This window comes from Erythranthe guttata, chromosome 5, assembly GCF_056151865.1.
Source record: "Erythranthe guttata isolate IM_541 chromosome 5, IM_541, whole genome shotgun sequence".
Taxonomy (NCBI): domain Eukaryota; kingdom Viridiplantae; phylum Streptophyta; class Magnoliopsida; order Lamiales; family Phrymaceae; genus Erythranthe; species Erythranthe guttata.
In genome coordinates this window covers 2812872-2826152 of record NC_142537.1, presented here as the reverse complement: position 1 = coordinate 2826152, position 13281 = coordinate 2812872, and the positions used below count along the sequence as shown (strand labels likewise).

At 36.8% G+C, this 13281-nt stretch overlaps 2 protein-coding genes across 2 annotated transcripts; one reads left to right on the top strand and one right to left on the bottom strand.

Moving 5' to 3' along the window:
- Window positions 1-361: 361 nt before the first annotated feature.
- On the bottom strand, window positions 362-4522 carry LOC105966194 (anthranilate synthase beta subunit 2, chloroplastic). The gene is made up of 7 exons (XM_012990760.2): window positions 4059-4522; window positions 3899-3969; window positions 2986-3023; window positions 2791-2901; window positions 1964-2063; window positions 1097-1232; window positions 362-700 (listed from the first exon to the last, which is right to left on the bottom strand). The coding sequence occupies exons 1-7, from the start codon at window positions 4332-4334 to the stop codon at window positions 593-595; spliced, it is 840 nt and encodes a 279-aa protein (XP_012846214.2). The 5' UTR covers window positions 4335-4522; the 3' UTR covers window positions 362-592.
- Window positions 4523-7296: 2774 nt separating this feature from the next.
- Window positions 7297-12908, top strand: LOC105966112 (hydroxyproline-rich glycoprotein family protein). The gene is made up of 7 exons (XM_012990659.2): window positions 7297-8454; window positions 9518-9678; window positions 9779-9896; window positions 11189-11308; window positions 11404-11516; window positions 11608-11762; window positions 11868-12908. Exons 1-7 carry the CDS (start codon window positions 7896-7898, stop codon window positions 12607-12609), a joined length of 1968 nt encoding a protein of 655 aa, XP_012846113.2. The 5' UTR covers window positions 7297-7895; the 3' UTR covers window positions 12610-12908.
- The last annotated feature ends 373 nt before the right edge of the window (window positions 12909-13281 follow it).

Below are 13281 nucleotides of genomic sequence, written 5' to 3'. Positions count from 1 at the left end.
ATTTTAAAATAATAATAATTTTAGTTTTGTTACAAATTATTTAATATGAAAAATAAAAAAGTTATGGAATAAATCATAAACCATAATATATATATATATATATATATATATATATATATATATATATATATATATATAAAGCTCGCGAGCCGGTTCATGAGATCACAACTAAAGATGGGCTCAAGCTCGTCGGAAAAGCTCGAGTTTTTATCGAGCCAACTCAACGAGCTCATGAGCCGGTTCAGCTCCTTTACACCACCCCTATGTGTAACTGCAGTTTACAGATGGAGAAAGCAAGGGTAATCAAGTAATAACCATGTATTTAATCATTAGCAAAAAAAAAAAAAATAACCCCATCAAGTAATAACAAAATTGTAATAAAACAACGAAGCTAAGCAATCCACACACGTTTGTTGATTTATTGTCCTCTGTTTAAATGACTACTGCACCTTCTCATCAGCTTATTTCACTGTTTTTTAAACCCATCGAATTATTATTATTATTATTTTCTCAAGAGATTCCTCTCGGTCTCCAGCAGAGAAGGAAGTCATTTTCTCAAGAGGTTTCGTTTCAACCTTCATTCAAAAATCGACTATGGAATGTTGGATTCAGCTTCTTTTCTTTCTATCAGCTTGATGAAATTCTGGACTATCGTCCTTCCTTCGCTAGTGATGATGCTTTCTGGGTGGAACTGAACACCCTGCATTCATCGAGTAATAACAAGTATGTTTAGCTTGCGTCCGAACCAAATAAAAAAAAATATTGAATGTAGAATTTTCTCGTCGAATCACCATAGACAAACAAGCTACAGGGGTGGCTTTAGTAGCTAAAGTTAAAGAAACTGTAATGAACAAAGCTAGTCAACGTACGTCTTGACCCTATTTCTATTTCTATATTTGGCGTCAAATTTTCCCTATAAACGAGGCACAGCGCTCCCTAATTCGAGGTGGATAAGCTGTCACTAATGATTTAGACCTCGAATATACTACAACCTCTGAAGTAGGTATAATAGTTAGTTAACAAACACAATAAGCCTTAGTGTCCAGGTGGCACATGATATATATACAGATGAAATAAGGAATAAAGAAACTGTTACCAGTAGATGTCTGTGTACTTTGTGACGAGCAGCCATAACTAACCCATCTTCTGTCCATGCAGTTATCTCGAGAAAATCGCTTGGAAAACTTTCCTTCTCAATCACAAGGCTGTGGTACCTACCTGCAGTAAAAGGGCTGGAAGAAACATGGGGGGGGGGGGGGGGGATATGAATGTCGACTTAAAAATAAAGCTGAATTGATCTTTTTTTTTTTTGTAAAAACAGAAAGCAAGCAAGCACATCAAAGATGATAAACATATCGTGCCGAATGGGATAGAGCACAATGGTAGAAGTCAACGGATTATGTGTAGAATAACTTGAGTGACAATTGGTACAAATAAAAGATTATGAACCTATACCTCTAATAATCTAATTGTTCAAAGTTATTTCGGGTACAATGCATTAGGTCACAAGACAAATTTCTTAAGTCTTTTTACTTTAAACAAAATCTCCCAATGGCCCAATGGAAATCTCATTATGTGTGAAAGTGTTAACAGAAATCGTACTATATGGTGGGGGCTGGGGAAACAAGTTCGTATCAACAATTTTATCGTTATTGCAGTAAGAAGAAATGCCGGGAACAAAACACCCTATTAATCAGAGAGTTTTAAGGATTTTTTAACAATTTATGAAACATTTACAAAATATTATGACGTCAAATTCAAATACGAGATTTGTTTGGTTTATCCTAAAAAAAATTGGAGAACAACTCTTAGTAGTTCAAATTAATCTATAAATTTATGCATCAAGTAGTATACATCATGTTCAAATAAGAGCATCAACAATAATGTTTGCTGTAATCAAAAGTACAATTAATCATGTTCTCCAATAATTTAACAAGTGTGTTGCATAAGGGAAAATACTTACTTTGATAAGCCTGCAAACAAGCCATCTTCCTCACCCTCATTGTAATATACTAGAGAACTTTTTCCATGCACAACTCCATAAGGAGACCGTACAATTTTCCCTGCAAACAAATAGCCGCTTCATTTAGAGGGTGGCGATAGGAACATATTTTTTAGCATGCAAGATGTAAAAAATACAACGGAAAGTCTTCGGACAAACTATATTCAAAGCATTTATTAGCCCCATTTTCAGCAAAAATTTTAGTGATTAAAACGGGAGATATGTAAATTTTCAACAATCTACATCCTAGTCTATCAAACTCTAAAGAAAACAAACGAACCCGTATTACAAATATTTCCAGTTCATTTAAACCGAAACCATCATTCTATGAAGACAAACATCCTATATTAATCCAAACAAACTAATTTGTAACAAATCACAAGCTTTTTTTCGTGTTCTCTTATCTCTTCTTCTCGGATTTCAGCATCACGAATGTCTTCCTATAGATAGCTTGTAAAAAGTGTAAGCAGATTGGTCGAGCAAGAAACACACTCAACTTCTTAAGACGCGAAGTGTTTGATTTTATGGCAATTGAAAACATTGTTCATGTAATGGAGCTACAGCTACAGCTCTTTGTCATATGTATGGAGATCAAAATAACGGATGATGAGGACGCTTAATACCTTCGGGCCCATTTCATTCAAGTTCAAATATGCAAACAATAAAATAAATTCACACGATTGACTCGTGTGTACACTAACCTCCACAAATGAACCTTTAACGTATTAAAATCACCTCTAATGAACAAAGATAAGGTATAAAATCATCCATTAGAAATAGAAAGTTACCTCCAAAAGCTTCCCCAATGCATTGCAATCCCATGCACACACCAAATAATGGTACTTTCGGTCCAAGTTCCAGCACTGTCTGCAGTGATATTCCTGAATCTTGAGGTGTACCTGAAAAAAAATAAAGAAAACGAGCTTAAATCATATGAAAACACAACCATCAAAGAAAGAGAAAGCAATAGAATAAGTTCTTACCAGGTCCGGGTGATATTAATACACCTCTTGGATTTTTCCTACAAAAACCGATACACATGTTCTTAACTGTCTTGGCATACACAATAATTTTGTACTTATATTGCAAATTTGTAGACAATGTTTCAAAAACTTCACTAACAAATAATTAGGACTTCATGACATGGTTTTCATGTAAAAACAGAGAGCATATCAATGCGGTGCAAAATTACATCAGTACGATAATGGATAATGTATTACACATAAATTCGACATTTCACTTCTTTTAGTAAATGGAAGTTCCACTTGTTCCCAATAAGCATTCTTTTGGTGATCAGTTATCAATATTAACCAATGCCACCCCTCAACAGATGTAGGCCTGCTTTTCAATATCAATTCGTCATCATGGATGAGAATTCTTGTCTGTTTCAATCGAACAAATATTTTATTAATGCTAATTGATAATATATTACGGATATCGCTTGTTACACCAGCAGTAGTACATAATAAATATGCCATGGAGCAATCATCTGAAAAGTATCGATCAAGTTTACCCAGACAGTGACATTATACATAAAACATTAGTTCAATTTCCAATCTCTACAGTTCAAGATGAGGGTGTTAGCATCTCCTTACATTCTCCATTTTTGAGGTCCTAAATACTCCAATGCATTTTAATAATCTATCGATGTAAATAACACATGAAATTACGATGAGATATCAAATATCTTAAGCAAGGTAAAAAAACAGCAAGCACAATTCACAGCGCACCACCAAAATCGTACCTCCCTATTTAAAAATCAGGTAAGCTATGATTTGGTTTTCAGATTTTTTTTTCTCGAATAATCAACTGAATTACTAAACACTGCGAAAAACAAATCGATTGCATATAATGGGGAAAACGGAGAATGTAGTTCGAAAAACAAATAATCCATACCCTTTTAGCTCATCAACGGTAAGCTCATCGTTTCGGTATACCTCAAATTCACAGCCCAGCTCTCCCATGTACTGCAAAAATCCAAAATGTTCAGATAATCATAAAATGAGGATTCGTTAACCAATATAATTTAAAAGGTGGAGAGAATTTTGAAACTGACTTGGCATAGATTATACGTGAAGCTGTCGTAATTATCGATAACTACAATTGGATTTTTGTTCCTGCCGGAAGGCGACGAATTGATGGAGGACGGCGAGATCTTTTCGGAGATTGCCAGGGGCGTTTTGGGGTGAGCGGAATAAGAAATTTTGCGGTGGCGCGTGGTGGTGAAGCTGAGCGCTTGGTGTCTGGAAGGTGGGGGCATCTGCGGCGGCGGCGATAGAATGAGAGATGGTGGATGCTTGATGGAGACCGAAGGGGCGGCGAGGCTGGCCATGGCGACGGCGATTGCTGCTGCGGCGGCGGCGGCGGGCGGAGGGTTCGGGGGTTCTGGATTGAGTGAGTGAATTTCGCGGGGTTTATGAGAATGCAAATGCACCAGGAGATTCGGTCGACAACGATGTGAAGCTGTTATTTAAATCTCAATTTTGACTCATTTATTAATTGGGCTTTTATTGGATATACTATCACAACTTAGGTAATTAGGGTTAAATGCCAAGCAATTATTTGACTAATTAATCTCCATCAAATTTTTATTTGACATAAAAGAAATAATTATTTTATACTTTTTTTTTTTTTTAAGAGTGGTGCTATTTCCAGCCTAAATTATCTCAATTCACCACCAAATACTATGAAATGCCATAAATACCCCTCAAATTTATAATCCACCACCCTTCCTTATATTAACTTAATCCTCAAGTGTTCTAACTTATTTCTATTTCTATTTTTATTTTATTAATTTTTTTATTATTTTTTATTTTTATTTTTTACAGTGAAATATTTATTACAAGATATTTAAACTTTCATATCAGATGGCCAACAGATTATGTAATCTTTTTTTAGGAAACGAAATTACATTAAGCCAAACTGACCAATTCTGGAGGAAGTTCATGACCTTCCATACAAGCAATCTTAATTTATTCTCTGACGTAAGTGTTATTCACTTAAAGTGGAAAGGGTGAGATTTTCAGTGAAAAGGGTGGGATTTTTTTTTTAATATTTTAATTAGTTTAGTGGTGGTATATGGTATAATTTGAAAAAAAATGTAGGTGAAAGAAGAAAAAAAGGGTAAAATTGGAAATCTATCTTAATTTGATGGTAATTTGATGGTGAAATAAGATTTTTTGAGGATGAAAATAGCACATCTCTTTTTTAATTCTTTTCAAACCCTAATTAGTTTTTTTTTTCTCTTCTATTTATTTTCATTTTTATTTATTTTTCTCAACGCTGATGGCGGGCTCCGACTAGTGAACAATATTAAGTTGACTTGTTTTAGTTAGCTAGTTTTTCCAGTGGTGTGGTGCTGTGGCAGATTGAGGAGCTCCGAATAGCTGACTCCATTTAGTTGATTTGAATAGTTTGTTGATTATTTTTCGGTCGGTGGTAGCAAATTATCGAAGCTTCGGTTAGTTGAGTTGATAAATGACTTAATATTGTTGGTTGAATTTTTCCGATTGTGGCGAGTCACCAGTTGCGTTCGGTAGGGCATAGGCGAGAATAAAAAAAAACTGAGATTTTTGTTTATTGTTAATATTAATGAATACAAATCTATAAACATTTAATAATTCAATTAATTATACAACAAACAAAATAATATAATTAGGTTTATTTAAAATAAAATTGAAATAAAATAATTCAATTGAGTTTACAAAATCTTTTGAGTTTCTTTAGTAAAATAGTACTTAAAGAAAAAATAAAATATTAATTTATATTGAATTTACAATTTTCTCCTAAACAAGAATTAAGTTCAAAATATTTTTGGGTTATTATTAGGGATAATGGCACTTAGCCCCAAAACCATAGTGTATTTTGCACGTCATCACCTGAACAAATTTATTTCACAAACTTTGACCTGAACTTGTTAAATTGTTGCACGATGCCTCAAATTTGCTATTTCCATTCATTTCTTACCAGAATCATCTGCAAATTGTCACGGACTTGTTCCCTTAACCACGAACTGTGCGGCAACCTCTCCCGAAAGTGTTGCGAATGCTAAGTGATGGAAAACAAAGGAAGAACTTAAGAAGATAAGAGAGTTTGTAAGAAAGTAACTTAAGTGCTTGGATGTTGAATTCTTGTTGGATGGTTACAAATGAGGACGCTACCCCTATTTATATTACGCCACCTCATTAATGGACGGTGGAGATCTATTTTATCTAACGGCTAGGAGTTGTTCACTAGAACACTCCAAAATATTCCTACAAATATCTACAAGGGAGGATTCTAGAAAGCTTTCTAAAATTCTCCAAAAACTCTACCTGTCTCTATACATTTGAGCCAACTTGGGCCTAACCCTATTTGGGTTAAGTTTTGGGCTTCTTAACCTCCCAACCCAAAGAAAATTGGTAAAGGGTTGGGCCAAAACTGGCGGGCTGTGACAACATGCTTCGCATGTGAGTTTTTTTAGGGTAGTATGGTCCATTCACTCAACCTACCCCTACACTTTTATTTTTCCCTTTTTTTTTTTGTCCCTTTTTTTTGGTCGGCAAACGCATCACGGTCACCTCCTTCCAAACAGAAACCTTGTCCATAAACAACGTTAAAATCTCTGAATTCCCCACTTTTGCGGCTATGAAGTTCTCATAGTCTACGCAATCGACGACTTCTTCAAACTAAAATCCACTCTCGCACTCACTAATTCAAGTATATATTCCACACTCAATTTTCCACAATAAAAAAACTATCTCTTTCTTATTTATTTATTTATTTAAGAAATTATCTTCCTCTATTACAAATACTTTTCTGTGGGGGTGGGTCGAGACCTTTGAAATTGGTGCGGAACCAAACATGGCTTACAGTGAAGCGCTTGAAGTGGGAGAGTTGAGACGAAGGAGAGAGAGGGGAGAAGTGGAGGAGGATGGGTATTTTAGAGGCCAACTATGAAAGGAAAAAAGAAGTAAAAAAAGTGAAAATTAGAAGTTCGGGGGCGTGTTACATTAAAGTGAATGCACAATTATATCCTCAAAAAAACTCACATGCTACGTACGTGCAGACAATTCCGGCAAGTAATGAATGGGAATGGCAAATTTAAGGCACGGTGCAACAATTTGACGTAAAAGTCTGTAAAAAAAAATAAAAAATTGTTTAGGGGTAACGTGCAAAGTGCACGATAGTTTAGGGGGCAAAGTGCCATTAACCCTTATTATTATTATCATTTTATTTTTTATTTTTATAATAAAAATAAAAATACCCGTAAGTCGCAAAATGCGCAAAAGCTTCGCCAGAATATTCTTTGAATCGCATTTGTGCCAAAAACAAAAAGAAATAAGAAAAACAAATTCCTCTGTTTTAGCTTTTTTTTTTTTTTTTTTTCTTTTTGAGCAAGTAAAAAATAAGGGCACCACCAAAAATTCCCAGTGCACACACTTCACACAGTAGAAACACACACACACAAAACAGAAGATATATAAGCCACCATTTAAGACGAGCTTGCTTACATATACGGCGTGCTCCTCAAGCCATTTTCTCTCAGATCTCTCTCTCCCAATCTCTCTCACACACCACACACACACACTTTCTCTCTCCTCCTCCTCACGTAACCCTCAGATCTGAAAATCACCGCCTCCTACTACTACTACTACCACCAGTACCACTGTTACACCTCCACCGCAAAACACACACACACACACACACACACACTACCACTGGAATTCCGACGATTTTTACGCATCAACGGTGCTCGTAGATCTGTTCGACATCTCGAAATGAGTTAAAATTCACGTCCGACGTGTGTGCGCAGAGATATTATTCGAAATTTTATCTATACATACATATATATATATATAGGAGGGTTTTGTTGTTATTGTTAAACAGCGCAGGGTACACATACATATTCGATATGGCAATGCAACCAGGGGCGACGGTCGTACCTGATAAAACCGCGGCGCAGTGGTACAACCCCCAGCAGCAGCAGCAGCCTCCGCCGCCGCATCAGCAGATGGATGAGAAGAAGGCGTTGTTGATGTGGCTGAGAGGTGAATTCGCAGCTGCTAATGCGATAATCGATGCGCTTTGCCACCACTTGAGAGCGGTGGGGGGTCCCGGGGAGTATGATGGTGTGATAGGGTCTATACAGCAGAGGAGGTGTAATTGGAACCCTGTTTTGCATATGCAGCAGTATTTTCCGGTGACTGAGGTGGTTTACTCACTGCAGCAGGTGGGCTGGCGGCGGGAGCAAAAGCCGGCGGGGCTTGAGGGGAGGATTGGGGGAGGTGGTGGGAAGGACTTTCGGAGAGGCGGTAGGGGGCAGAGAGTAGGTGTTGAGGTGCAGAAGTTAGGTGGAGAGATGACGAATGGTAAGTATTCGAACAATGCGTATGCCAAAAGCAATGTAAATGGGAATGGGAAATTGGATGGAGGGGACAAAGCAAATGTGGAGGAGAAGGGTGAGAAGAAAGGTAAGAAGAAAATGTATTTATATGATTTGTTTTACGAATCGACAAATTTTATTGTAAGCATATGCTTTTAGTTTGCGTATAAATGTTGGGAAATGAATGAACATAGATGATTTTGTGTATGCGGAACGAATTTATTTGTGATTTTCTGGTAATTGTGGTGTAATTACGAGGTTATCTTTGTCCAAGGTTCACCGAATTTGGCACTAGGAAGTCCCATGGATCTGTCGATTTAGTTATTGCCACTTCGTTAATGGTTTAAAATTAGAAGTGCATTATGGTCTTTTGTTGATGATTGGATAATCAGCAATCATCCAATCTTTTGTTGATAAATTGAGTTGTAGTTCTGGTTCCAAGAGTTCAAAAACATTGCCTGGAAAAAAATAATGTCTCCATCTGAGTTGGGAATTTAGACTGGAAAGTAATTGCTGTCAAAGAAATATAGTCTACTACTGCTACTTTCTTGATTCACGTCGTTCTCGATTGTCCGATGCCTCTAAAAACCTGTATACTATCAGACTTCATGTGATAAAACTTCATTTTAATTTGTTGAAAGTAACTTTGGGATTGCATTGTGAACATTATGTTGTAGGGATTTACTGTACTTGGTTACAAGTTCATGTGTTGGCAAGAATCTATTGTGGATAAAAACGCATGGTTTATTTGCTACTTCATTCGTTCAAGTGCTTAAGGTCTTGAGTAAGATTTGAAATCTTTTTAATTGTTTTCAGAGGCCACGTGGATATTCTTATATTGACACCTGTACTACGTTTGTATGGTATAGCCTTTGAGTTTGAAACAAAACATGAGATTTATTAGAATCCCTTTCTATTCTCAAATTCTTTGAGGGGAATTAATGATTGTGTAAAAACATAAATGCCTGATACCACTAATTCTTTACACTAATCTTAAGAAATACTTGATACTTGAGATATTTAACTGCAATTTCAGACATAAATAACTCTTGTGGGACTAACATTTCTTGGTAAAGAAAATAATTTCTGACTGTTATTTTTCTTGTCTATTGGTGAACAAACGGAACTGAAAAAAGATATTCTGATGGCAGATAGTTCAGAAATGAAGCAGGGAAGCACACAAGGAGCTGTTGCTAATGCAGATGATAAAGAAGATGCTGTAGGTGATTTCTTAGCTCCAACTTCCGAGAAACACAATCTTGAAGTCTCTCCGAAATCTTTTACTGTTACCGAGACGTGTGAAGGAAAATTGGTAACTATCTTTTGCTCTTTTTGCAATGTATTTCTTTTGCTAGAACTTTAGGTTGAGTACTAGTGTTAGACATGATTTTCTTCAATAATTGGTTCTGTAGGTTAATATAGCTGAAGGAATGAAGCTTTATGAAAATGTACTTGATGATTCAGAAATTTCAAAGCTTAACACTTTGGTGAATGCTTTAAGAGCTGCTGGGAGGAGAGGACAGTTGCATGGTAAGTTTAGTAGTGTCTATTTTAATTTTCAATTTCACTTACAAGTCTCTTCATTGCTATTTAAAATGTCTCTGAGTCCTTGAGTGACACAATGAAATAGAAGAAAGGCGAGCATGTCTATCTGTGAGAATTAACCATTTGTTTGCTTGTATTTACTCGGTACCGACAATAATCATATAATTGAAATGAAATTATGGTTGCTTACTGTATTTCCTTCTGGTTTTTTCTTTTTCTTTTTCTCTGGGTGATATGTTATACTTCATTGTTTTTTAAGTCGGCAATGGAGAAAGTTGTCTGTCTATGCTAGGCTTAGTGATTGGCTAGTAACTTGAATCACTTGGAGTTTCTTAAATTTCCTGTTTTATGGTGGAAAGTTTGCAATGTTGGGTCTATTTCCTTTTTTTTTATAAGTTTGTGAATCCATCAGTTGAAGGTCTAATTATGCAATACTGGTTTTCTTCTGAAACAATCATTAAAAAAAAAAGAAACAAAGAAAAAGGAAAATTGGTGATACCACTAGGCTAAGCCTTAGTTGGTCTGAATCAATCAACATATAGCTGTCTTTTGTTGTTTTCACTTTTGTCTGATTATCTTTTTTGTGGGGCATTGGTAATGTCTTGTGTCTTACGTTCTGTTTTCTTGGAAGCCACAGTAAGGTAGCGAATAAGGTGATGTTGGAGATTGTGCTCTGTATTGCACCTGTTTTTGACTTCGCCATTTTCTCTTTTCGCGAACACTTGCTTGGCATATTAACTTGTTGGAGTAAAATTGAAAAACAATCAACAGGTGTGAAGGAAAATCACGTCTTCTGAGAACAATCTATTCATAAACTTTAAATCCAGTTAATTACACGTGATTCAGTTACAAGAAGCACATATGTTTCCAGCAGTAGTCAACAGTAGTTTCTGAAAGAAATTTGAAGGAACTAACAGCAAGGTCTTCAGAATAATTGAAAAACAGTGATACACTCTAAATTTCCTGGTTCTGATTGTTTGAATAGCTAACGGATAACGAAGGTACTTCTAGTTAAAAAAAAAAGAATCCCAAAAAGCCAAAGTATGGCACTGAAAATATGGTCAGCTACAAAATTATATTAGGATCAAGCTGATATCTGAAGCTTATATATGTAATTCAGAGATACTTTACATGACCTAAATTAGTAGAACTTATTTAGATATGCTCTAGATAACATATATAACATGATTATAGTAACGGTGAATAGCATCCACGTCATATTTGGCACCATCAAAGCATGTTAAAACAATTTGTTTTTCTTTGTTACACTATTACAGGACAAACTTTCATCGTTTCAAAACGACCCATGAAGGGACGTGGAAGAGAGTTTATTCAATTGGGTGTCCCTATTGCTGATGCACCTCTCGAATATGAATCTGCTGCAAGGACTAATAACGGCATGTTCTGGATTAACCTGTTTGTCTGTTCCTTCTCTCTCAATGTGTATGTTCTTACCAAACATGTTCATTTTGGCTATGGCAAAAATTTTCAGATCTAAAAACTGAGCCCATCCATGCTTTGCTTCAAGATGTCATCGACCGGTTACGCGCTGAACAAGTTGTTAGCATCAATCCAGACGCATCCATCATTGACATCTTTAACGAGGTTTTGTCCATGATAGTGCTTATTGCATTCGATTTTTTTTAATCAGGGTTGTGGAAATCTAATTTGCTTTGCTGGCACTTTTCTTTTACAGGGTGATTACTCACAGCCTCACATCATTCCACATTGGTTCGGAAAGCCCGTGTGTGTTCTGTTCTTGACAGAGTGTGAGATGTCTTTTGGTAAGACAATGGCAGTTGATAATCCTGGAGATTATCGAGGCGCTCTTAACCTCTCCCTTTCACCTGGGTATTATTTCATCTCTCCTTTTCTCCACTGCCTCTAAATCTAACTCAACATTTTTTATTTTTGTTATTCATAGCTTTGTTCATTAATTTTTTTTGTTGTGTACAGTTCTGTGCTTCAAATGCAAGGGAGGTCAGCAGATTTCACCAGACATGCAATACCTTCGACAAGGAAGCAGCGAATACTCATTACTTTGGTAAAATCGCAACCCAAGAGAACCGCCACACCAGCACAACCGTCTTCCAACTGGGCGCCATCTCACATTAGGCCGCCAGGTTCTATCCGTCCAATGGCCCCGCAGCAACACTTTGTGCCTGTTCCAGCCAATGGCGTACTGACACCTCAGCAACTCCCCCCACCCCCAGCAAACGGTATGCAGCCACTGTTCGTTCCTGCCCCTCTAGTATTTCCAGCCCCGGTTGCTCTTCCACCTCCTTCTGCTGGATGGCCGCCAGCAAAGAACCCTCCTCCCCGTTTGCCAGTTCCTGGAACAGGGGTTTTCCTTCCGCCTGGTAAGTCATCAAATCAGCCACCATCCGTCGCTGCTACTGAGAATATCATCGCTGAGTCAGCGGCTGTGTTGGAGGAAAATGGTGTTGGGGAATCCGTTGCAACTGAAAATCAAAATCTCACAGCTGAGTCAGCGCCTGTGTTGGAGGAAAATGGTGTGGGGAAATCCGTTGCAACTGAAAATCAAAATCTCACAGTCGAGTCATTGGCTGTGTCGGAGGAAAACGGTGTAGCGAAATCAAACGGTGTTTCACAGCATGAGTGTGATGGTACAAGCACCGATGTTAAGGAAGACGAACGTGGAAATTGTGATTCGTGCAAATCGGATGAAGCAAGTTAGGTGAAAAGGAGAAAGAGAGAGATAGTAAAAGAGAAGGTTGCAGCAACTGAGTTTAGAAAAAAAAAGGTAATGTAAAGAGCGGCGAAGTATGGAGATAGTTTTTTTGACACACGCGTATTTTGCGAGATGAGTGAATCTACTTTTTTTCCTTTTGGGTGCTTTATATGATGAATGATAATCGTGTATGCGTTCAAATTAGATGAACTCTTTCTCGGGATTGGTTTCGAACCTGTAGTTTATCTCTCTCTCATTACGTTTTTGAGCTATCAAGTAATGAGGACTAGTATTTTTGCTGCCAACATGCTTTTCTTCGTGCGAAAAAATATATATTTTGACAGTTGATTTACACACGATTACTCCGCAGTATACATGTGAATGTGTGTGTATACATAAACGTATATGGTGGGATATAAATATGGGGTGACTCTAAATGTGGTTTTATCATTTGATATTTATATTTTCATAGGATAAATTACAAACACCCCTAAGGTATGGTCAATTTACGAAAAAACTCCTCTTGTTTGGATAATTACATCTACCCCCCTCAACTGTGATTTTTTCTTACACCTCAACTCTTATGGTGTCAAATTCAACATAATCATCTAGATTTCATGGAATGTGCTCTAGTTTGTACTCGTTTGTGTAAAAATACAGTTTCCGATGCACCACAGG